Genomic DNA, 27082 nt, shown 5'->3' with positions numbered 1-27082 from the left:
TTTTCATTTATTACTTGTAAATTGTTTATTTTATTCTTCTCTCGGTTCTCATTAACTCTTTTATCATACCACTTTAAATTCAGCTCTCTGTTTTTGTTAAAATTTCATACATACTCACATACATACATATTTGTGCCTACAAACATTTTTTTTTTGAATGCATACAAAAAAGAAAAATTAATTTATAAAACAATAACAAAAAAAATTAACAAAAAAACTCTGATTTTTAAGCTTTCCTCATTTTTTTTTATTTTTTGTTTTAATATATACACACACACACGATTCACTAGAAAACTTTTAAACTTTACTCTATCCGTATATTCTCACCTTGCCTTTTTTTCTTACCTGACATCAATTCAGTTAGTCTTTCTCAAACAGTTATTCATATCGGTTGTGAATGGATTAAAGCTACAAAAATTTAAAACTTGATCAAAAGTTAACAAAAAATCTGAACAAAAAAAAAAAAAAAAATTTCTTTAAACCCACATAAAATTATTTTATTTTTTTGTTTTTTCACCCCACCTACTTCACCTGTTTAAAACATTTCGCATTTTAACCTTCACGCGTTTTTAATCTTAAATTAATTTGAAAAACAAGAACTATTTTGAAATATTACAAAAAAAAAGTGTTAAATAATTTTAGAAATTACAAAACAAAAAATTTTTTCTAAATGAAAATAAAGAAATAAATTGTGTTAAAAAATAAATTATACATGTGTGTACATACTTATGTATAAATAAATATATGTAAATTTAGTATATAAAAATTATAATTGTTCAAAATGACAAAGAGCCTAATATTTTCTAGTTTAATTTTACAAATTTTTCACCAGTGTTATTGTCAAGGGTTAGTAAATTTTTTTGTAATTCATGTGAAAATTTGAAATAAATTTAATAAAGATTGCAAATTTAAAAAAAATATATATACATATATGGAAATGATATGTAAATGCACATATAAACAAACATATATATGGCATTTGTTTATCTATATTTGTGCTTATGATTTCAAAGTTAGTTTTTCTGTTTTATTGTGCAAGTTTTTTTTCTTATAAGTTTTTGTTGTGGCAAATTTTGATAGAATACAGTAAAATGGGAAAACTTTTTACACATTCAATTTCATTTTCTCGTTTATAATTAGTATAAAAATTAGAATAAAAATATTGAATTTAGAATTACAAATGATTGAAAAAATGCGAATTTTTGTGCACATACATACTTATACAAAAAAAAATTGGTTTCAAAATCTTTTAAAGTTTATATTTTTTGTATTTCCTATTCTAAAAAAAATAAAAACAAAAGTAAGGATGTCAAATAAAATCAAACTTAAATTAACCATTACACAACCCGGTTTTTGGTCAATTTTCAGAGAATTGTTTCTCCTGCACGGCAAAATCGATTTGTCTTATATTTTAACAGTATTACACAATTTACCTATAAAATAAATGTTTTATTTTATTAAAACCAAATCTTCCTTATTCCTTCTCCTCTATTGTATCTGCTTCTCGATTTCTCCATCTTCGATACTATAAGCTTTATCTAATTCTATTAAAAACTATTAACTTAAACTGTTATGGAAGAAGTTAAGAAAATATTTATTAAAACAATAAAATTTTTCCTTTATACTTGTATTTAGATCAATAAAATTTAATTTTATTCCAATAAATTACGCTAAAATATTTGTAAACATCCATGTACTCATATTAAAAACTCATATTTTAACTAAATATTAATTTCATTTTGGACACAAATAACTGTGTAGCACTGATTTTGTAAAGCAAAATATTATGTAGAAAAAAAAAATTAGTTTTTAAAATTTGGGCAACCACCATAACCTGAAAAAAAGAGAAAAAAAATTCAATAAAACAAGCATCATGTTGCAATAACCAGGTAACAATTACGCATTTCAAACGGCAATGCTTCTTTTTTTTTATAGCTTAGTCGAAAACCAGTAAAACTGTAGCAACTGTTGGACAATATGGTTTTATTATCTTATACAATACCTTTCTGTTTGCTCTGCTTTTACAAATTATTTTTTGTTATTTATTATTTAACTTTTCAAGCAAAAAGCATTTTTCATCTCTTTCCAATTTTATGCATAAAAAAAAAGAAATGAAAGGAATGGAAAATATCATTTATTCGCATCTACATACATACATACATACATTAAAATCTTCTTGTTTCTAACGAGTTAAGAGCGGCAAATTCACTTTTCTTTGTGTGTTTTACCTCTCTCTCTATATTCCTCTCTTTCTTCTTCTATCTATTTTCTGCGTTTAAATTAGATTTTAGCAACATATTTTCAAAATTAGATTTTGTTTAAGGTTGAATGAAAAATTTATGTATTACTTTTGAAGTGAACTCATTTATTAACTGGAAACGATTGCTTACCATGCTTGATAGGCATGGTAAAAAAACTTAAATAAAACTTTAAAAAAATAAATATATAAAAAAATATAAAGCAAATATGAAACTTTTTGTTTAAATTTGAAAGAGTATATTTGACTTACATTTTTCATGTCTTAATTTCAATATTGCAAATTCAACGTTTATGTGAAAAAGTACACAGCTAAGTTATGTGAAAAAAAAGAGATCTCACCAACAAATCAACACACACATGTTTCTATTGCTATCTACTGTAACATAATAATAATAAAATATGAAGAAATTATTTATAGAGCTACAATGTCATATTTTTTTCTCTTTTCTCTGGGAGCAATAAAAGGTTTAAGCTTCAGTTTCACAAGCTATTTATAATTAACTAGGCACTGATCAGCCTGCCATAATTTTTTCCTTATATTAAATATTAAAAATTATTTATTGATATGTATTTATTTATTTTTGTTAGTATTCGATATCGAATGTTATGGATTTACTTACATATATGAATAATTACTTTTATATTAATACTTTATTTTACAATATTGCAAAATCTCTGGTGTTCAGCACTTAGCAGAACAGATTTGTGCTACCCACTTCGAGGAGATGAAGATATTTAAATTTTTATGCTGGTTCAATTTGTTCATCTAGAAATACGACCCAAAACAATTTTAAGTTTTTGACGTTTACTATGTCAAAATTTTGGAAATTGTTTTTGTGAATGAAAGCAAGCTAAAAACCGAATTATACATTATACAAATTTTAAAATTTGAAACAAAATGAAAATTTTACGAAACGAATAAGAATTTTTCTATAAAAAATAATACATTTATGTGGTAACACTATTTTGTTAGAGCTATTGCTAATATGAATTAATATGCAAAAGATCAAAACAAAATCATATACACCCCATTTATTCGTGGGAATTTTTTTTTATATGGACTATTAAATATTTCCATATATATATGTATAAGTATATATATGTATATATGTATAGTTAATAGTATGATTAAAAAAGTAAGAAATTAAAATTATTATTAAAAAATCCATATTGCCTAAATCACTGACTAGATTTATAAATTACAAATATGAAAAATATGGATATGAAGTAAAGCAATAAAGAAAAGTGAAACAGTTCAATAATTTTCCATAAAAAACAGTTCATAATAAAAGTTTTGCAATCAATGTAGTATTGAGAATTTTCATTCAATTTTCAATTAACATTCAAAGTTGCTCATTTTGTGACGTGACAGAAAGTTTTGTAACTATAGCAGATAATACGGCAGGCAAAACAGTTATGTAAACGAAAAAAGTGTGTTATGTTGCAAGTGGAAATGAGAAAAAAATGTGAGGTAATGGTTAATATTGATTATTGATAATCAAATAGTAATTATCACCGATTAATTGAGGAAAATCATAAATTTTAAATAAACAAAGAAAAAATAGTTTTTTTTAGTGTTTTGTTCTTTTTTCAATGAAAATCACATAATTAAATTTAAGTTTACTCTAAAGAAAAATGATCGATTGATGATTGGTGAAATTTTTTCTGTAATTTTTTTTTTATTATACGTATCTTAACTTTTATTTAGTGAAGTGGCAAGAAGACATGGGAAAAGTAAAACAATTAAACAATTGGGAATTGGAAAGTTACATTGTACCTTACGTTTTGTAAATGTATGAATACACACATTTTTCCATATGCAAGATATTTTTTAAGATGGTTAGATTAAATCTTTTATTATATTATTATTATAAACTTACTTAATTTGTTTTATGTTTAAAATCGAAAGTTGTTATGAAATTTTTGTATTTAGATTTTTGATAGCAAAAATGTAAGGGAATGGGTAACACTCAAAGTACAGCCAATCATTTATGACAATTTGTTAAGACAACAAAATATATGTAAATAATCAAGTAAATTACTTTAAATATAAAAATAATTCTTTTTTAAATTCGCACTTTCAACCGACGGGACTCGTCATTTTTATTATATTATTAGCATGTAACAGTTGAAGTAATTAATTATAATTAAAATTTTGGCTATGAAATTCTTATAACTTCCACAATACTTTCCGGTCGCATTATGTATTAAAAATTTCTCTTATTTTCATTGTATATATTTAAATTCAAATTTAATTTTCGAATTTAAATTGAACACTCTGTATATGTTTAAAATTTTATTTAAACTTAATGCATACACATAAAATTTTTATTTGGGAAATTAATTATATTGGTTGTACTATTGAAATTTTCCATAAAAAAAAAGTTTTTCAAATTTGCCCATTGCTTAAAGAAAGTTTAAATGTTTGTTCAATAAAATCTATCGTAACTTATTTACAACATTTTATATTGAGAGTTGATAATATTACATATTATTTCTATAGGATACTTTAACCAAATACGTGATATTTTGAATTCCATATTAAATTAATCAATTAATTCCACAGATATAGTTAATACAACGTATGTTCGTTATTACGACATATTTGTAAAGTGCTTGAATAAGCGCGAAATATATTCCGTTCCCACACCACTTACCCTATTATACTGCTATAATGTAATTTCATGTACAGAACAATCAAAAATTCAATAACGAAACATGCTAAAAACACAAATTTGTTTTATTGCATTCAACGATTTTTGATATATTTTTGTAAATTAAATAAAGTTTCTAGCTTAAATCTTTTGTTTAAGATTATTTTTTCCATAGTTTTCATAAAATTATAGGGGAATTCCTATTTTTTTTTTTTTGTAAAAGTTTGCCTCTCTTAGATTCCATTGCACGTCCACGGTTTGTAGTATTTTGAAGGTCGCGCATGAAGCCTTTATTGTTCCTCTGTTATCTTTGTTTTTTAATGTTGGTTCCCCAACACTGAGTTCCGCTCAATACCAGCTGCGTCTTCTGACAGGCGGAGTAGGACATTCACACAGAATATGTATGTTCGTCTCGTCATCGCTCTTGCAGAATCTATATAAAAAGGAATTTGACTTTCTTAGCTAAAACAGAAATCAAATGCGTACTGTTACTGTCCATTATCGTAATGATAGATATTGACAGTCAATAGAAGGGGGCGGGTCGAACGAAGAGAATCTCAGATCTCCATGCCAACTCCTAAGTCTCGTTGCCTTTGAGCCCACTGTGCCTTGTTGATACCTCCACCACCAGTGCGAGCACACACCTCCAAACTAACTAGAATATGATCTTAGCTGATTTGAGCACTGGTAACGCTTCCCTTATATCTAAGAGCACATTTTGTGAGATTTTTATATTTCCTGCCTAAGTTCACTCTTAGGCAGAACTCTAATCTAAGTCCTTACACGCATTAATACATGCAGCTAACCTTATATATATATAATTGGATAAAAATATGCAAAATAATAAACATTCATTTCTGTACAAAATATTCAAGTTGGAATTCAATTATTCTGCTGTATATACTTAAAAATATTAAAATTTTAAGCAGAAAAAAATAATTATTGCTGAGCTTTTCTGTTTTTGGAAATAACTACTTTATAAAATATTGAAGAAAAGACGTAACTCAAGTATTACGATAAGCAAAGACAAAAAATAAACAAAAACAACTAAATAAAATCGTTCACGTCATGGGCAATGCGTTGGTGTCACTCCAAAAAATTAATAAAAATACCAATATTATGAATAATTTAAAAAGTCGGAATTAAATTTTACATACATAGCGATGTATTTATTCGGTGTTTAAAAGTTTTAACTTATTAAGAGGAATTTGCAGTATTTTATCAAAGATTGATTAATTAAATTAAAAAAAGTAATTTCATTATTAGATAAATCGTAGATAATTTTTTGACAGTAATTGTAGTTGTAGCTAATATGCAGAAACACCGCTAGGTGACATTTACTATAAGAAACCAACTCTTTGTACCAGAAGTTAATTTTTAAGTAAACAGTTCTTCTAACAATTTTACTGTCGAATTTTCAAAAATGTCCACGAAATAAACAAAACTTTGCATAACTACATAAAGTTTCTAAAATTATTAACTATATACATTGAAACTAAGTTACGGTGCCCAAATAAATAAATTGTTATTCGGGCACCATGAAACCAATTTTTCTTTTAAATTTCAATTAAATTTTTTTTCTCTGTCTATATTATTCTTGACTACAGAAAATGCATATTACTTATAGCCTACTACAGATAATTGTTTTTGACACCTGATCATTAGATAATAGGATGGTAATATACCAATCTAATATGGAAAAGAAAACAAAAGAAATAATTAAATTTAAATTAAATTGCTTCTGTGATAAGGACGACAACAATTATTATCATAATAATAATAATTATAATGTGACGATAATCATAATAATGATTTTAATGCAATGATTAAATACAAAATTTTACAAATTTATGAAATTTTTATTTTTACTAAAAATACATGTGTATACTCATGTGTATGTCGGTGTGTGCAATGAATGTTATACTATCGCGATAATGCCATAATAAAAATTAATTTTGTAAAATAACATTTAAGTTTTATTTTTTAAGCTTTGAATTTTAATTCAAGGTTGAGGTTATGTTACGTATGAAAGTAAAACGTTCATAATTTTAGCAAATAATTATATGCAAATGTATAGCCGCATTCATATATATGTTCCCTTAATATAATTTATTTTATAAAAAATATAACTATAATTACTATCTGTTATAATAAATTCATAAATTAATTTATTAAATCGGATCTGATATTATAACGAAAGCTTGAGTTTTTTTGTTTTGTTTTTGACTTAAAGTGGGTGTAAAGATTTCTGAGTGTTGTTGATATACATAATGTACTTAATAATTATGAAATAACAAAGAATTTATAATAATTTGAGATGATTCATTATTATTTTTTTTTATTAAAATCATTTCATATTACGTGAATCAAATTATTAAGAAAAATTATTGAAGAATTCAATAACAAATTTCAGATGTATAAAAATACTAGAATAAGAAATTCTTAATAAATGCCTTGCGTGTTCTTTTGATTATTGTTAATCAAATTTATTAAATTTCAATCTTATTAAAATTCAATCTGACAATATTAACAAGTTTTCATCAGATTCAGATTTATAACTAGACTATCACTACTGATATTGAACTACATTTTAATTAATTTAAAATTATTTTATGTAATTTCCTGTTAAAGTTCCACATATGACACATTTATATGCTCATATGACCCATTCAAAACTCCTCTGTGTTCGACTCATACGATCAAAATTGCGATTATCGTGTCAATCAATCGAATTCAAACTTACAGCATCAATAACACAATATCCTTTCAAAACAAGCTTTATAATCAATTCGAAAATTGTAAAGACAAAACTTTCAACTTTACTTATTATGAATGCTAAAAATGCAAAACAAAAATATATAACAATAAAAATAAAAAATTATTACCTTGAAAAAATATCAGGAAATGAAATAAAATATCACCATTTTGCTTTAATTTCAATTTTAAATTGCATATGAAATGATAAACTTACATCAAAACAGCTTTTTTTTTTGTTTAAAAGGGAACACTATACCAGAAAATATGAGTGTACAAGACTCGTGCACTCATTATGGTGAAAACAACATAATTCTAGTACTCAAATATTTCTATATTTCACTGTACATATGTACGTGTCAATATTAAAATTCATATCAGAAAACCTTTTTAAAAGTAAAATATGGTGTTCAACATTAAATTACCAAGTCTGATCATAAGCAACCCACATACAACTTTTGATATCTCATATTATTAGTATTGTAAAAAAGGTAAAATCTCTAAAACATATAATAAGTATAAATTATATTAATAATAAAAAACAGAAAATGAGAGAAAATCAATTCTTTAAAGGAAAATATACAAACATTTAAAACCTTTTCTCTGCACATATCCAAAATGTAATAGTAACATACACTACAAACAAAATGATAGCAATGACAGCAATAGAATAAATTTAATGCTGAAAGTTATTACGAGTACAACAGGAAAAATAATATTAACAGCCTTTCTCTATGTTACTATTTTTTTTGCTCATTTCTTTTTTATTTTGATTATTTTGTATAAAATGAAAATTTTACGCTGGTTTTCTTGCGAATCCATTTTGCTCACAGACATTTTTAATTTTTAAGCAAAGAGTGAAATTGTTATTAGTGGCATAGTTAAATAATGTAAACTCTTTTACTTTTATAGAATTGTCTCAAAAAAAATGTTGCATACTTATATTCCGTCACGTTATTGTGTTGAAGTATTGCGTTTATGAATTCTCAGTATGGCACTTTAGACTTGAATTCACTGAACTGAATAAGATATGTAGCAAATTTTTTCTTAGTTTATTTATTTATTCTAGATTTTAGTTACACAACTAGATTTATTCTAGATTTTAGTTATCTAGAGAACAGATTTCTAGATTGAACATTGTAAGCCTCACAGAACTGATTTCCAAAAGCCTAACGGAACAGAGTTATCAATCTCACTGAGACCTTTCCAATAATACCCTATATGACCACATTTGTCTACTGCGATCAGTAGTGTATTGTCTGTTCATAATAACACGGAACTGACAGACAAAATACTTACGTTGAATTTTTGTCATTGCAAATACTTTTAAAGTACTTTAAAAGTATTTTACATTTTTCTTATACATTCTATTTTCTCTATTGTTTTCCTTCTTAATATTTCCTAAAGTGTAATTTAAGATCGAAATCTTGGTCTTTTTATAAAAAAAAAAAAAAATCTAGAACATTACAGTCATGTAAATTATCTCAAGTACCAATAATAATAGTAATAATAATGAAGAAAATAACCATTATACCTCCCATGGTTCAAAGGTAAAAAATATTAAAGAAAGAGAAAATAGATTAATAAATTTTTTCAAAACAGTCAAAATAAAATCACAATAGAAAATTTATATTTAAGAAAAACGTTTAAGGCAATAACTATTGGCGCAGAATTATTTGAAAAGAGAAAAAGAATATAAAGAGAGAAAAGATCAACTACAACACAGTGACTGTAACATTCAATACTTACCTTCAATTTCAACAAATTAATGTAGAAAAGGTGTGCTTTATCACAGGCATCTTTATATTATAGGAGTTTATGGCTTTATACACATTTCGTTGCTCTATATCGGATATACGCCAAAGTATAAGTCCCAATAAAAAATTTATTCGGGTTAAATTCTCTTTCTTCAAAGTTTTCTTTTATTTTCATATACCTTTGATCATGAGAATGTCGTTTTTAATCCTCGTGGGTTACTTAACGTGTATATAGCTTAACTTCAGTCATTTTAAAGCAACTAAAACGTGGCAGGAAAGGGTCTTTGTTTTTTATTTGCCATAAATCTTTCATGACCACTAAAAATTTGGAATTTCAAGAAAAATTAAAATACCAATTTTTTCTCTTCACTGTGCAATATTAAATGCACTACAATCACTTTAAAATAGGTGAAAAAAATAATAAATGTATTCTTAGTCACGGTCTGTATAACAATTAATTTGTATATAGAAGAAAAATCGTTCTTACAGCTATGTTAACTGAACAACGAAATTTGTAAGTTTTATCTTGCAGAGATAGTAGCGCTAAAACGAAAAGAGGAAATAGTAATAAAAGAAGACGCATGTGTAACACATTACATTTTAAAACCGCCCGACTTCTTTCTAAAATTCTAAAATCTTTTCACTGCCGTCTAGTGGGAGGTGCATTCATTATTTAACTGCAGAAATACAAAAGTAACAGGATTTTGTTTGCCTTACGAAAAGTGTTACCATACTTTTTAAAATTTTATATTAATTTGTTGACAAGAATATAAAGCAAAAAAAAACTGTAAATAAAACTTATTTATTTGTCTTTTTAATTTTTAATAAAAGTTCAATTTAATCACAAAATACCTTTTTTATAATAATAACATTTAAGATATTTATAAATAAAAAACCAGTTACAGTTTCAATATTTTTTTTTTTACATGAAAACTATATGTAGTTTACCAGTTATAAGTTCTTGCAAAAATAAAAACACATACAAAACTAAAAAAGTTTATAAAGATATAAAGATAATTTTGCACTTGGTTTTTTATAATACTTAGAATAAAAGAATTAATTTTTTTTTGCCAATTTAATTTTATTTCTATGACATTCGCATATCAGCCCAGTAACTAAGAATCTCAGTCATGACAAAATAATTCCGCCTTTAAAATAACACAATATACATCGTCAAATACACACATACGAGAACATCTAATACGTTATGTTTCATATGTAAAATTATTCAAAGTATTTATTTCTGCTAATTTTATTATTGTTATGACTCATAAAACGAGTATATAAAATAAACATTTGATTTTGTTTAAAAAACATTAAACAAAGAACTTAATTTATATTATTTCTAGTTTAAGTATTCATTCGGCAAGGAATAATTCTTTATTAAAGTTTTGTTTTCTACATGCAGCAAAATTATATAACGGAGAATATAATTATTTTACTCTTAATTAGTTCAATATAAAAGTAAAATGTAATAGTCTTTGGCGACTACTTTAAAAATTACATAATATTTCTACTTGACATTTTTAATTCGGTTAGAATCGGGTCGCTCTCAATGAAGTCTCTGTGAGTCCTGTGGGCCAACTTTAGCTCTGCCCCGTCCTCGCCAGAGAGAAGTCGGTAAGTCACTAGCTGAGCTTCCTTTAATATATGGAAGTGCAGTGGCGGCAAGCCGATCATCACCTCCAATACAGCGGTAGGTGCCGTCCGCATTGCCCCGGTCACTCCCAGGCAGGCCAGCCTCTGTAGCTTTTCCAGCTGGGCCCGCACACCCGCCTGCTGAGACTTACGGCACCATACAATTGACGCATAGGTGGCGATGGGCCTAGCAAGGGCCGTATATAGCCACGGTGCTATCCTGGGACTGATTCCCCAGGTCCCCCCGATGAAGCTCCTACACGTCCACAAGGCCGCCGTAGCCCTCTCGATAACTCTATCTATATGGGTATTACAGGAGAGACGATCATCCAGGGTTACCTCCAGATACTTCACCTCCTAGAGTAACTAATACGTTCACCAAACAGAATTGGGCTCGTTAATCTGTCCTTCTGCGTCTGGTGAAGGCAACCAAAGTGCTCTTGCTAGGATTTATATTTAACTCAACGCCTTCGCACCACCTCTCCACAACACTTAAATTTTGCTGTAGAAGACCAGAAATAGTGCTCTCAAATTTGCCCCGTACGACGAAGGCCACATCGTCAGCGTATCCCCAGACACGTGCCCCGGAGCCCCTGAGAGCAGCGATTAGATCATCAACTACAATGGACCACAGGAGGGGCGAAAGAACCCCGCCCTGCGGACACCCTTTTGCAGCATAGATGAAGAGTATATTGTCAGCTATGGTGGACTTAATAATCCTGTCCTGTAGCATCCGATTAACCCATCTGCTAGTCGTCGCATCAATCCCTCGTTTGTGCAACGACTCACAGATGACATGATATGGGGTGTTGTCAAAAGCTCCCTCTATATCAAGGAAGCAGCCAACTGCCACCTCTCGCACTTCCAGTGAGTTTACAAGAACCCCCACCAGACTCTGCAGAGCGAGTACAGTAGACCTTTCCGACTGATAGGCGTACTGAGATTCATGCAAAGGATTGCTTCCCAGTTCATCATCCCGTATAAATCTATCAATCACTTTTTCCATTGCTTTCAATAGAAAAGAAGTAAGGCTGATTGGACGGAAAGACCTTGGGTGGTTGCTTGGTCGCTTACCCGCGTTCGGAATATACGTCACTTTAGGCACCCTCCATGCCTCTGCAAAAATGCGGGATATATCCCGTCATCAACTGGAGATTTGAAGGGCCTGAAAGAGAAAACAGCCCATCTAATCCTGCCCATCGTGAAAGCTAGACGGGATCGTTGCCAGTCATCCCTTCTGGGCCAGGATGCCCTCGGTTCAATGACCGCATTTGAGTGATTCCGAAGAATCTTCGAGTCAGGAAAGTGCGTTGACGCCATAAGCTCCAACATCTGCTTTCCGTTCTCAGTCATGGAGCCATCAGGCCGTTCTATTAGGCCCAACCCGCTAGCATACTTTTTGGAAAGCACCCTGTGAAGAAGCGCACTGCTGGACAGTTCATCAATGCCCCTGCAGAACGCCCTCCACGAAATTCTCTTCGCTTTCCTAATTTCTTTGTTGTATTTCGTGAGTGAGTTTTTATACTCTTCCCACGAACCCGACGCCTTGGCGTTATTGAATAGCTTTCTGGTCTTTGATCTAAGCCTTGAAAGCTCTTCATTCCACCACGGGCACTTCCTATTGCTCCGCCTCGGCTTAGCGCGGCAGCTCCCATGGTAGGCACTAGTAATAGCCGCCGTCAGAGCCTCGCTGCAAGTTCGATATCAATCACCGTTCTGATAGAAGCAGGAATGGATCCAATACAATCCATGAGGAGTGTTTCGAATTGACTCGAATCTGTGGATTGGGGTACCCGATACATTTCTTCTGTCAGGCCCTCGGAGACCATGATATCAAACCTAATCTGCCTATGGTCGGACATGGATGTCTCATTTGAGACATGCCATCCACTAACCCTACTGCTGATAAACTCAATGTAAAGGATGATGTCAAGGACCTCTTCCCTAATTGCATTTATGAAAGTCGGCCTATTGCCCTCATTCATAACCATTAATTTATTTCTATATATAAATTCAAGTAGGCACTCACCTCTTTTGTTTATATTACTGCTTCCCCAGACGGTGTGGTGGGCATTGGCATCACTAACTATTATTAGTTGGAAGTTTCTCCTTCCACAAAAGTCCATCAGATCTTTTCAGTTGTTCGTCTGGGTGGGCACAGTCTCCCGAGAGGTAGGATGAGCACACAATGAACTCTGTCCAAGCCCCAGAAGATTTCACCTTCACCAACACAGCTACCCGATCCTTAGAACAGTAATCTGGATTACTAAACAAAATGCAAGCCCTAGGCCTGTCCCCAATTGTATTATCATACAATAGCTCACCTGTTAGGCCCTTAACCTGATCCTTCACTATGTAAGGCTCTTGGATAAGGGCGATATCGAGATGATCCTTCATAAATCTATGAGCTAGAACATCAGTAGATGCCCTAGCATGCTGTAGATTTATTTGGATGCACCTTACAGCCATATCATTTCCTCCGGCTCTTGTCTATTTTGGTCCTTACATAAGCCTTGCTTCCCATTGCCGCCTGTTTACGCATCTTGGTGGGCGCCCGCCCTGCCATAGCCTCTTTTGCCGTCCTAGGTGCCACACTAGCCCCTCCAACAGCAAATACCGAAGCAGTACCGGGCTTCCCAATGGGCTTGGGCCCTTTTGGTTAACCCGGGACGCTTGTATCCGGCGCGCTGGTCTACGGTCCTTCCGCCTCCTCCGTTTTCGGAGCGACTTCAGACTTTCCAATGAGTTTTGGCTCTTTTGGTTGGCCTGAAGTGCTCGTTGATAGTTTCCTAAGTAATTCCCGAACCTAAGTTCCTAAGTAATCGAACTGTGATTGCTACGAAGGTAGGTGGAAATTTTTCCTCCGCACGCACCCAACGCGTGCCTGTTTATTCCTTTATATATAGAAACATTAAACTGACGCGATATTTAGTTAGTTTTTAGTTAAGTATGAATAACTTGCTCAGTAGATCTATTATAACGGCCATGAAGTGGTTGAAATGTTTAAGAAATAAAATGTAATAAACTTGAAGCTTTGTTTGAGCGGCAGTCATGCATAAAGAGTCAAAAATACAAACACAAGAAACCAAACAGAAAATTAATAAGCCATTATAGTGTCTAATATGTTATTTATCCACGTATATTTAAAAACTAAGTCAATATTGTATAACAGTAAAAATTTCGTCTAGTTTTAATTGAATTGAAGCAAAGATTCATTAAGATGTGAAAAAGCATCACAATGACATTATAATATATTTTGACTTTTACATAGCAGCTCTATTCTAGAGTGATCCTAATAAAATGAACTCAATCATTAATAACTAAAAGCTAAATAAAAATTAAAAGTCCTAAATATTCGAGTACTCTTACTTTGCTTAAATACAGTGAACGAAATACGGTCCATGTTATTTGAAAACACGAAATTATATGTGCAATTTAAATCCATAGAAATTTCCATTAAGTTAAATCCATAATTTATTCCACATATGTAATTATTTGTTGATCAGCTTGACGCTCCAATTCTCACCTGCCAAAACAATAATTAAAAAAAAAAAGCGGAATTAAAAAAAATACAAAAAAAACAACTGCGCGTCTAATTTTTGATTTTCAAAATCAGTAAAGCGATTGAATTTTTCGTTTCGTTTTTGAGTGCCATAAATTTTTCCCATAACAATTGTGCTCATAATTAACTGATCTAACAGCCCGACATAAATAAATATGTAATTAAGTTTGTAATTTTGTTACAAAAATATGAGGTTTTATATTGTTTTTATTTACATATTTATTTATTCAATTGCTCTTTTCAAAATAAACTACATAGGTAATTTTAAAAAATAATGGAAAGTGAATCCAACATAAGGTTTTGAGAAATGAACTCATTATTTATTCAAATTCAAACTCTTTAGCGAAAATTGATGCCATTTTCATTGTAGGAAGTTGGTAGACTTGTGAAAATTTATTGTGAGATGACAAATTTCAAGTATACTAGTAGACTAGCTAGTCAAAGCTAATAATAATTTGTAAGCTGCATCTTTTTAAATCTTCTGAAAGAGCTGCTATGTGTAACGTTTTAACATTAGAATAACAACCTTAGTCCGCCTATTCTAGACATAATAAAACAATTCTAATCTTATAAATTTTAATTTTAGACTTTATTCAATATTAGCACCAAGTACAATTAGACCAAATTCCGAATATCATGTAGCAGTTAATGTGTATCGTAATGGAGAACCAGCAACAATAAAATTGGGTATTATAAGTCCAAATTATTCAAATTTTAAGACTGTAGAAGTACGTCCGTTTTTCTCAGAATTAGTACAATTCGATGTAAGTAAATTTTTTTGAAATAAGTTTTTTTAATTTGAATTTGTAATTTTCTTGTTTTTTTTTAATTTTATTTAAAAAGTTACCAGACATAAAAGAAGACAATTATAAGCTTACAGCTGAGGGTATTTCTGGTTTAACATTCACCAATGAAACCAATCTACTATATGATTCTAAACAATTATCAGTTTTAGTACAAACTGATAAAGCTATTTATAAACCGGGTGATATTATTAGATTTAGAATATTAATACTAGATGAAAATTTAAGACCAGCTAAAAATTATGGAGAAGTTACTGCTGAAATGAGAGTAAGAACTTTTGCAAATACCTTTTTGTTACTTTATTCGCAATATTTTCCTTCAAATATCAAATCTATTAATAAAGTATAGTTCTTTTAATATCTTTAAAAGAATAAAGTATAGTTGGAAATTTCAAATAATAACTACTAAACACTAAAAAGAAGTAACAAAATGGTGTTCTTTATTTTGTGTGTTTTTGTGTATTTACTATATCAACAAATATTTTAATTATTTTTAAGGATTCCCAAGGAAATTTAATTAGAACATGGAACGATATTCGTTTAACAAATTCCATATATAAAGATGAGATTCAATTAACTGGAGATTTTCCTGCTTTAGGTGAATGGACAATTAATGTAATAGTTATGAAAGAAACCCATGTCAAAACATTCGAAGTTGATGAATATATTGTACCGAAATATAAAATTTCAATTGAAACAGCTAAGCACACGTTTTATAAAGATGGCAAAATTACAGCAATAATACGCGCTAAAGAACATTTTGGAAAATCAATTAAAGGTGAAGTAACTGTAGCAATTTATCCTAAATTTTATCAATCATTGCAACCATTTATACTTGGTTTAATAACACGAAAAGTTGTGCCATTAGATGGAAAAGCATATATAGAATTTGATATTAAAGATGAATTAAATTTTAAAGAAGATTACAGACGTGATATATTATTAGAAGCTACTGTAGAAGAACAATATACCGGTAGAAAACAAAATACATCCACTGTAGTTTCATTATATCGTGACCGGTATAGTATTGAAGCTGTTCGAATACCAAAATATTATGTACCAAATGTTCCATTCGATATTTTAATTAAAGTTTCACAACAAGATGGAACACCTATTCAAGATCCAGCCAATCTTGTATCAGCATATTATACAGATAGTCCTAGCAGCGAAGAACTTAAGAATAAAACTGAAGTTAAATTAAATAATTTTGGAATGGCTACACTACAATTTGTAATTCCAGATACTGAAACAGCTGATCAACAAGCTATCATTGTAAATATTATGAATACATTACTTTGATTAAGTAAATAAAAAATTTAGAATGTATTAAGAAAATTAATTTTTCAATAGGTTAAATACTTAGATGTTACGTCAGAAGTTGGCACAATAGAAAGAAAACAAAGCCGTAGTGAAAACTTTATACAAGCAGAAATTTTAAACGAAAAGTAAGATTTTTGAAATTACAAAAAAGAAATGACTATGAAAATTTTTGATATTTTAGACCAACTGTTAATCAAGAAGTCAACATTGTTGTTAGATCAAATGAGCTAATGAAGTATTTCATGTATCAAATTGTTGGACGTGGCGACATTATAACTTCAAGAACTATTAATGTATTTTTAACCTATAAAATATGATTACTACATTTAACTTTAAATATTTTTATTAGGTTGATAATTCAAATTATCATAGCTTTAAATTCTTGGCAACTTTTGCAATGGTTCCGAAAGCAAATCTAATTGTTTCTTATGTAGATAGCACAGGAGAATTGATTTTTGATGAACAAGTGATCGATTTTGGTGACGATTTGTGGAATTTCGTTCATATTGAAGCACCTGAAAAATCGTCTCCAGGGCAAGAAGTAGATATAACAATTACTACAAAACCCTACTCATACATTATGTTAACGGCTGTTGATCAAAGTGCTGTCGATATAAGATGTTGTGAAAATGATATTACTAAGGATATGATAAATGATGAGCTAAGTAAATATGATGCAGATACTGAAATGACTAATCGGGGCAGCCCTGGTCATGATTCAGGTTTAATAATACTAACAAATTCCGACTATTTTGCAATCAAATGTAAGATTTTATAATTTTATTCAGAAGTTATAAAAATATTCACTCACACATTCGTCTGTTAATTATTTCTAGCTGATTCCACAAAAGCTCCACCCACCACATTAAATGTTGTTGAAAGTGACGAAAAACTTACAAAAAAAACTGATATCGGTCCAGCTCATACCTTTGATGTGAACACCAAACCACCTTTAGCAGGTCCATATGCTTTCAGTAGAATTCCAAAACCATTTTGGAATCGTCCCAGAGTACATGTTATGGGTGATGTAATGGATACATGGTTATTTATGAATATTTCATCAGGGTAATTATTCAAAAATTTTCAATTACGAATTCTATTGAAAAATTGCCTTCCGTGTTTTTCTATAGAAATGATGGACGTGTAACAGTTCAACAAAAGCTTCCCAATTCCATGAATTCTTGGATGGTTACGGCGTTTTCAGTTGATCCCATTACTGGTTTGGGTATCCCAAAAAATACCAGATCTATAGAATATTTCAGATCTTTTTATATAACTACGGAATTACCTTATTCAATAAAAAAAGGTAACCTATATCAATATATCAATAAATAATTGGGTTTAAAATGAATATTGTAGGTGAAATTATTTCAATTCCTTTTGTTGTTTTTAATAATCAAAACAAGGAAATCGAAACTGAAGTAACTCTATATAATGTTGCACGTGAATTTGATATAGTTCAAATTAGTAATGAATTAGAACCAAATACATCAAGTAAATACAACCAATTTTACAAACAAAATTACTCAAAATGGTTTTTTCTGAACAAAACTTAATAATAATTTCAGCTGTTGAGTTATACAGTCGTCAATCTCTAAGAATCCCAGCGAACTCTGCTCAATCTGTTTCATTTATGATACAAACCAAAAGAATTGGACCTGTTATGATTAAAGCTACAGCTAATACCCCGCTTTCCGGTGATACAATCGAGAAAATTTTGATGGTTGAACCTGAAGGAACCCCAATAATGGTGACTCGAGGAATCCTTTTGGATTTACGTTCTGGAAAACCAATCAAAGAAAATATAACTATAGGAATTCCTAAAAATGCTATACCTGATTCTTCATATATTGAAGTTTCTGTCGTTGGCGATCTTTTAGCATCTGCAATAAAAAGCCCAGAGAAACTTTTAGACAAACCAGATGGTAGCGGTGAACAAAATATGGCAAAATTTATGCCCAATTTAATGGTACTACATTATTTACAAAAAGCAAACTATGGAAGACCAGAAATTGAAATGAAAGCAATAAAGTATTTGGAACTTGGTTACCAGAGGCAACTTTTTTATAGGCATTCAGATGGATCATTTAGTGAATTCGGAAGTGCAACTGATAAAGTCGGAAGTACTTGGTTGACGGCATATGTTGCACGAGCATTTAAACAAGCTGAAAGTTATATTGAAATAGATCATACAATTGTTAGTAGAGCTTTACAATATTTAGCAAAAATTCAAGCACCAGATGGTCGTTTTCCAGAGCTAGGTGATGTAACAATACGTTTCGAAGATGATGGAATTAGTTTAACAGCATTTACTTTATTAGCATTTTTGGAAAATTCAGTGAGTACATATTAAACTAACACAATTTCATTAGCTTATTTAAGTAATTGCTTTTCGTTCTTTAATTTTAGAATAACATTCCAGAACATAGAAATGTAATTAGCAATGCTATAAATTATTTAGTCAAAAGTTTATCAACCACAAATGATGTATATCCGCTCGCAATTTCAGCATATGCTCTATCAGTTGCAAATCATAATACTAAAAATTTGGTAGTTCAACGTCTTGATTCTTTGGCAACTTATGAAGGTGAAATAAAAAAGAAAAATTGAATTGAATATCCTAAATATATATACAAATGCATTTTAGGTGACAAAAAATGGTGGTCTAAACCATATCCAGTCTCTGAAAAGAAAAGTCCTTGGTACAATAGTACTCGTTCAATTAATAATGAAATAACTGCTTATGCTGCTTTGGCGCTCTTAGAAAATAACTATATATCAAATGCAATTCCAGTTTTAAAATGGTTAGTTGATCAAAGAACTAAAATGGGATCATTTGTATCATCCCAGGATACAGTTGTTGGGTTACAAGCATTAATTAAATTTTCGGAAAGAGTACCAGATATTCAACCAAACGTTCAAGTAACATTTGAACCGAATGATGGATCAGAAACTAGAATTAGTGTTAACAATGGTAATGCTCTTGTACTTCAAACAACTCAGGTTAGTTTCAACAAAATATATTTCATGCACATATAAGATATAACATACATATATACAATATATCATGCGTCTTATTTATTTATAGCTGCCAAATAATATTAAAAATGTAACGGTTAAAGCATCTGGTAGCGGTTTGGCACTGGCCCAAGTTTCATACAAGTATAACACCAATATTACTGGCGCATGGCCTCGTTTTTCATTAGATCCACAAGTTAATCGAATTTCACATGCAAATTATTTACATTTGTCCATTTGTGCAAGGTATAAAAAATCTATTTTTATGAAAAATTATTTTCTAAAATTGGAAAATTTTTTTGCTTCATAATTTTTAGTTTTGTGTCAGTTCCCGGTGAAAATAATAGATCAAATATGGCAATAATGGAAGTAAATTTACCAAGTGGTTTTACAGTCGATTTGGATACACTACCATCATTAGAAGCGAACGAAAGAATAAAGGTCATTGTTAAATTTCAAACATTCATTAAAAAATTTACATATTAAATTAAAATTTTATTTTTTTTCTTATAGAAAGTCGAAACTCGAATGCGAAATACGGTTGTTGTAATATATTTCGACTATTTAGGTCGTAGAGAAATTTGCCCAACTCTTGATGCTTACAAAACATATAAAGTAACAAAACATCGACCAGTACCTGTCATTATATATGACGTTTATGATAGTGGTAAGTTTTTATTAATTTTCGAATATACAAAAATTTTTTTCATATGCATACATTTAAAATTTTATTGCAATGCTACATATTAAATGTATTTTTAGCACGAAAAGCCAGAATGTTTTATAGGGCACCGAAATCAACACTATGTGATATTTGTGAAGGTTCAAGTTGTGGAAAATCATGTGGACCACAAGAACAGCGGCAATCCAGAGTACTTGTTGATTTCGATGAAAAACTAATTAAGGCTAAAACGGGCGGTGGGGCACAATCAATATTTTCAACGACGTTTTCTACAACAATTTTAATAGCATTATTTATAGCAAGAATAATTACTTAATTATTACATACATGTACATATGTTAATTTATAGTAACATAATTTTTACAGTTTAAAATTATAATGCCATCTGAATAAAAAAAAGTATTTTGTTTGATTGTTAAGTTAAAAAATAAGTTTACTAGGTTATGTAAACGCAAAATTAAATTTTTAATAGAGTGTACAATATGATTTTGTTGTAAAAGAAAATTTTTAAAAATCGAATACTTAAAATTTTTAAATAACTTACTAATTAAAATTATTATTTTTCTCAATTATGTAATTTTTTTCCCTTAAAAATAAATTCCATACAAATTTTATTGATAAAATTAAAATAAAAGTACATGAAATAAAAAAGAGCTTTAATATGTTATTTAAAAAAATTTATTATTTAATGTAATATAATTTTTATAATGTTACTAATTTATGAATTGAAAATTAAGAAATTTTATTGAGAGTTTATTTGAAATTCAGAAAATATAAAATATTTAAACAGATAGAATTTTAATAATTTATAAATTTAATTTATTGAGAATGTTAAATTCAATTATGTTTATTTTAAATATATATTTAAGTTTTTAAAATTTTAAATATGTTTTAAAAAAATTTGTTTTCAAACCATTATTTTAAAAAATATTCAATTAAATAAATTTTTTTTTTTAATTTTAAAAAATAATTATTAATAATACCAAGTTAAAATAATACTAAGTTTTAATAATAATTATTAATAAACCCAAGTTATTTAACTAAATAACAATATTTTTGTAAATAACAACATAATTTTTATACATAAAAACACAAAAACAAAATTAAAAAAAAAATTAGTTAAAAAGGGAAATGAAAATACCGTTTTATTTGTTTAAAATGATGAAAAATAATTCCAAATTTTTTTTTCAGTTACTCGAATAAATGTTTTTTCTTTATTATTTGATATTTTTTTATCTAAGTTTTTTTTAAATTTAGTGTCATTTGCTAAGTTGTTTAGTTTTTAATTAAATTCGTCTAAAAAAATAAAAATCTATGATGAAAGCTACTAGATTTGAGATCCATAAAATACCCGCTTCTTTTGAATTCGAATAATTTTTACTTGTACTATTACATCTTGTTGAACCAAGTCAAGAAAAACTGAAAGGGTTCGAGATTTTGTAAAATCCCTTGTGAACACAAGTAATGAAATGTAAATTAAAAAGAAAATAACTATCTACATAATCATTTATAGTTTCACTTATATAAAACGCAAACGAATCCCACATGAATTGTTAGAAAATTCACTTGAATTCGGAATATAGTTTCACTAGTAGAGAATCTCTTTCTACCAAGTTCAACTGAATATTAATATTAAAACATGAATATGCACTTTAATTCGTATTTAAATTTTAAAATTTTGAACAGCAATCAAATGTAAGATTTTAATTTCACGCATGTTATGTCAAAAAACCATGTGTATTCATTTAATTCTTTCCTCATTTAAATAAGAATTTCAAACTAATGTGCTAATGACAAAACAAATTTATTTGAGAAAAATAATTACAAACATTTTTATTCTTACATTTTATTTCAAAAAAATTCATATATCTATGTATACATTTTTAAATGGAACGCTGTGTTGTGTATACTTAAAAAGCTAATTATGAGTTTTAATATACCTAAAAAGAAAATAAAATAAATAATTTTGAAACAATTAATAAAAGCAACTATGTTATTCATAATCAATAATGTCTTACTCTTCAACATCATCTATTATGACTTCATACGACATGTTATTTTTTTCCAATATTGAAAGCAAGTTAGTGGCATTCTCAGGTGACACCATTATATCAGCTAATTTACTTTTCTGACGTAATTGCCAAAATGAATACTGAAATCAAGGTGATTACCATTCAATTACTATAAATACTCAAAAAAAAAATATAAGTAAATTATCTTACATTTCCAGAACCTGACTCTATTTGCATTTTACGTAAAGTTTCAAATTGCTCATCAGAATTGAAATTTACCCGGTAAACTTTATATCCCTTGTAAAAACTTCGATCATTAGTTGGCTTACCTTTAGATTCATTTATTAATCTAAAATTATTAACTAATAATTTTAAATTTTAAATTTTATTTTTAAAAAATTTACTCTTCAACATCTTCACAAACACATTTATAACTTAAATTTTCTTGATCTAGTACATTAAATAAATTTGATATTTTACTAGGTCCAACCATTATATCAGCAATTTTACGAGAACGTGATAAATGCAAAACATTGTACTGTTAAAAACACAAAAGTTATTTTAAAAATTACCGTACTGAAAATCTTTATATTTTTAACTTACATCCGATGTTTCACCTGATTCCAATAGCATTTGGTTTAAAATTTTAAATTGTTCATCAGTTGTAAATTGAACCTCATAAATTTTATAACCCTTATAACTTTTAGGTTTTTCATTTAAATTTCTGGCGGTTTTAGGTATTGTGCTGTAATTCAAAATTTATATTTATTGTATATGGTGTATAGATTTTAAAAGAAAATATTTGATTTACCCTTCAACATCTTCAACAATGCATTCATATTTAAAATTATATTTAGTTAAAAAATTTAGAAAGTCGGCAGCTTTCGTTGGGGCTAGCATAATATCAGCAAATTTATCAAAATGAGAAAGATGCCAGAATGTGAACTAATTAAAGAAAATTTTTTTAGTAATACATTTAATATTTCAAAAAAAAATTAAATCTAATTACATCACCGGCTCCTGATTCAAATTGCATCTTACGCAATATTTCGAATTGTTCTTCGTTATCAAATGTCACCTTGTATACCTTATAACCCCGATAGCTTTTACGTTGATTTTCAATAACAGCCCTTGGCATATAATTTTTCAAAGTTCTATAAACAAAATTTTGTTTTTAATTTATAACTTATAAAATTGCTTTTAAATTTCTTATTTTAAAAATATTTCTACAAATATGAATTTCAAATATTTTACTGACTCATCATTCTGTATTTCATATAAAAATTCCCATTGAATAGATAATTCTCTTAATAAATCAAAAAATGGTTTTTCATCTTTTGGTGAAACAACTATTTCAGCCCAAGTTTCATTCGGATCTACATATAACCATAATACTTTCTAAAAAAATTAAATTAGTAAATTTACATGTTTTAAAATTTTAAATCAATTTATTCGATTTTAATTAAAATTTTTAACCAATAAAATTTTGTTTACCTCAAACCTTGTGATCATTGCATCACGTAAATCCCTTAATTGAATATTTTCAATAAAATGAACACGATAAACTTTATGGCCAACAAGATTATTTGTCTGTGCAATAGCAATAATAGTTAAAAAACCAAGTAGAGATATGAAAACTTTCATGATGTTTTTTCTTTACAATTATTTCCAAGAAAGATAGCCAAAAAATAAAGTTAACCGTACAGATGAAACTTTGAAAAAGTACTGCAAAATTTAAAAGTTGAGAATCAGTATTTATATTAACATAAGATAGGGGTGCCCTTCTTAAGTGGACACTTGTAAAAAGAAAAAACCTTCCAAAGAAAATAATTTTAATTATTGATAATTTTTATTTATTTTAGCTTTTTTTTAAGAATTATGAGTATTCAATATACAAAATTGAACAAAATCATTTCAAATATTTCATTCAATAAGACAATAGTTGATAACAGATAACAAAGAGTGTTTATTAAAAGGTGGGCATACACAGTAGGCACAAAAAATTTTCAAAAAATTTTTTAAAACACTTAAGTACTTTAACTTACGAAAAAATATTATTTTAAATAATTTTATAGCTAATAAATTAATTGTATAAAAGTCATTCACCCTTATAGATATGCTTTATAAGCAATTATTTGTCAATTAATTTAAAATAACAACAACCAAGTTTAATAAAATGCATGAAAAACGAACCACTCCTGCATAGAATTTGAAATATAGTTTTGATTTTACATTAATTTTACATTAAAAGAGCATTATAGCATTAATTGGCACATTCAAAACTTCCGTTTCAATTTACAATTGTAGCTTTAAAAGGTTATTAACTTCTATTATAAAGTACTAAACCTTATTGCAAAATTAGTTTTAGTTGCAGTTTTAATTTGCTTCCAGTTTCTGAGTTCTATATAGAAAACGCATAATAATATTTCAAAGCCCCAAATTGCTATAAGAGTTCGTAATATTCAAAAATTCATTACATATATTAATAAAAAAGAAAATAAACTGAAGAATGATAAAAAAAATTAATTATGACTTACATTTTAAATAACCAACTATATTTATATTTTAATATTAATTTCAAATAATTTTATAAAATTCTAAACTTTAAATCAGAGTGCAAAAATGTCTACACTAAATACGTTAAATAATTCATGGCAGAGGAAATTAATAACTAAAATTTCAAAAAAAAAAACAATTTTATTTAATTCTATTGCAAACGTTCTAAATTTCTAATAGGAAAAACTTGTTTTATTTACTAATTTTTACTTATATTTACTTATATAATTGTATTATAATTAAACACTATACATTTTTTAATACGACAAAATTACCCGTGATTTTAATTTATAATAAAAAACTATCACAATTAAAATTTATTCATTTTATATGGAACATTTTATTGCGGATAGTTTATAAAAAACCGAAAAATATAAGGTATTTTCAAATCTATACATTTTATATTCGTTTTCACTGAATTTCATTGTTTTATTTAGAAGCACTCCATTTAATATTTAAATTAGATCACATCATAGCGCATGCATGACTAACTTGTCATATTGTTTAAATTAAAAGATTTCAGTACAAAAAAAATATTTTTTAAGTAAAATGAAAACATACTAGAATATTAAAACTTAAATGTTCTTGTACCATAAACCAAATAGGAGGATCGATAAATATTTACATAAAAATAATTTAGCACTTGAAATATACCTTCAATTATAAATAATTAAACCCGTAAGAAATGTTTTTCTATTCTCCTTGTGGTATAAACTATTCTCAAATGGTCAAAATTAAAAAATTATTGTTTTGTTACTTTTCTCTGCGGTGTGAATGTACATACTTCTAAATTTTATTAAAATCCTCTCCTTTCGCCCCACTTTTTCATATTAAACAATTTTTTTATAACATTAAATTGTTTTCATTGAATTTCGCCCATGCACTTTAAATATTTTTACACACATTATAAAATTGTTTTTCAGTTTGTTTTATAAATTTCTTTTAATTACCAGTAGTTACAAAAACGATAAACGAATTTTTATTTTAAAATAGTAAAATTTAATTTTTACTCGTAATTTCCCCTTGCGAATTTAAATTTATATCTATTAATAATAAATCTTTTATATATTTTAAATTAATTATTACATACATTATTATTGTAGTACATTTTATTTATATTTAAATCAATTTTGTTTAGAAAATTTTAAAATACCCTATAATTTGTGTGATTTATTGTTTTTATGTTGTATATCTGCATATAAATGTACTGACGTATAAACAGACCCATAAATTATGTCACCGTTTAATATTCAATAGTATCAACCATATAAAAATAAGGTCAATACCTTATCATACTCATCATACATTCATACAAACAAATAGATAAAATATGATGAAGTAAAACAACGTCTATATAAATTTATATGCATATATGTAATTTATTTTAGCCCAAATGTATGCAATTTGAATTTTCAAATTTATCTCTCATTCATAACCAAGAAGCATTAAACTTTCTAAAGCTTTTTTATTTTCTAAATATGCAAGTAACAACCAAAATATTTACTCTTGATAAGATTTTAATTTTTTGCTTTTAATTTGTTAAGTGAAAAAAAAATTATATGCATACAAAAGTATCCACAATTCACATATTTTATTACGCTAATTTCAGAAGCAGCATTACCATATTGATTTTACGAAAGATATGAAAAATTTTGTCAAAAAATCTGAAAAATCCGACAACATAAAAAGAAAAAAAAAATTACCTTAAGTTCAGGTAAAAAAACAGACTTTTATATTTAATTTAAGCATATTTTCGTTGTCATATATTTTATTGTCTTTTAATCAATAAATGTTTAATAAAACAAAAAAATATAAATCATTTCAGTTTTTGAAACGCTCAATATACCTTATGTTTATCAAAAAATAATCTTATTACAATTAAATTTTCAAAAATGCCTAGAATAATGTTGGCGAAAAATTATTTAGTTAAGTTTTTATACACTCTTGAATTGAAATTATAACGAGTATATTTGTTTTTTTGTGTTAAATCGTTATAAGATAAATAATATTGTATTTATTATGTTTGAATTAACATTTTCAATCTATTTTTGGCTAATTATGACAGAA

At 27.8% G+C, this 27082-nt stretch overlaps 2 protein-coding genes across 2 annotated transcripts; one reads left to right on the top strand and one right to left on the bottom strand.

Moving 5' to 3' along the window:
• Positions 1 to 385: 385 nt before the first annotated feature.
• Positions 386 to 21095, top strand: LOC129608203 (thioester-containing protein 1 allele R1). The gene is made up of 17 exons (XM_055519558.1): positions 386 to 846; positions 15211 to 15388; positions 15468 to 15695; positions 15926 to 16699; positions 16778 to 16872; positions 16929 to 17040; positions 17097 to 17511; positions 17584 to 17812; positions 17878 to 18053; positions 18107 to 18241; positions 18316 to 19085; positions 19157 to 19334; positions 19395 to 19750; positions 19836 to 20011; positions 20083 to 20206; positions 20279 to 20432; positions 20528 to 21095. The coding sequence occupies exons 1-17, from the start codon at positions 782 to 784 to the stop codon at positions 20761 to 20763; spliced, it is 4401 nt and encodes a 1466-aa protein (XP_055375533.1). The 5' UTR covers positions 386 to 781; the 3' UTR covers positions 20764 to 21095.
• A 1184-nt stretch (positions 21096 to 22279) lies between these two features.
• On the bottom strand, positions 22280 to 25824 carry LOC129608438 (uncharacterized). Its single transcript, XM_055519931.1, has 10 exons — positions 25670 to 25824; positions 23954 to 24184; positions 23718 to 23857; positions 23469 to 23613; positions 23271 to 23404; positions 23063 to 23204; positions 22864 to 22997; positions 22670 to 22808; positions 22466 to 22599; positions 22280 to 22387 (listed from the first exon to the last, which is right to left on the bottom strand). The coding sequence occupies exons 2-10, from the start codon at positions 24101 to 24103 to the stop codon at positions 22366 to 22368; spliced, it is 1140 nt and encodes a 379-aa protein (XP_055375906.1). The 5' UTR covers positions 24104 to 24184; positions 25670 to 25824; the 3' UTR covers positions 22280 to 22365.
• Positions 25825 to 27082: the final 1258 nt, after the last annotated feature.

The sequence above is a fragment of the Condylostylus longicornis genome, unplaced genomic scaffold, assembly GCF_029603195.1.
Source record: "Condylostylus longicornis isolate FDR11 unplaced genomic scaffold, ASM2960319v2 ptg000031l, whole genome shotgun sequence".
NCBI classification, from domain to species: Eukaryota; Metazoa; Arthropoda; class Insecta; order Diptera; family Dolichopodidae; genus Condylostylus; species Condylostylus longicornis.
Note: the sequence above shows the minus strand (reverse complement) of the source record. Positions and strands in the feature narration are given on the sequence as shown.

Excerpts from the sequence above, each read along its gene's own strand:
- LOC129608203 (XM_055519558.1), top strand. The coding sequence starts at position 782 with ATGACAAAGAGCCTAATATTTTCTAGTTTAATTTTACAAATTTTTCAC. Across the intron at positions 16,873-16,928 it reads GCAGAAATTTTAAACGAAAA|ACCAACTGTTAATCAAGAAG; the intron begins GTAAGATTTTTG and ends TTGATATTTTAG. Across the intron at positions 20,012-20,082 it reads CATTTGTCCATTTGTGCAAG|TTTTGTGTCAGTTCCCGGTG; the intron begins GTATAAAAAATC and ends CATAATTTTTAG.
- LOC129608438 (XM_055519931.1), bottom strand. The coding sequence starts at position 24,103 with ATGAAAGTTTTCATATCTCTACTTGGTTTTTTAACTATTATTGCTATT. Across the intron at positions 22,998-23,062 it reads AATCAGGTGAAACATCGGAT|TACAATGTTTTGCATTTATC; the intron begins GTAAGTTAAAAA and ends TGTTTTTAACAG. Across the intron at positions 22,388-22,465 it reads ATAATAGATGATGTTGAAGA|GTATATTAAAACTCATAATT; the intron begins GTAAGACATTAT and ends TTTTCTTTTTAG.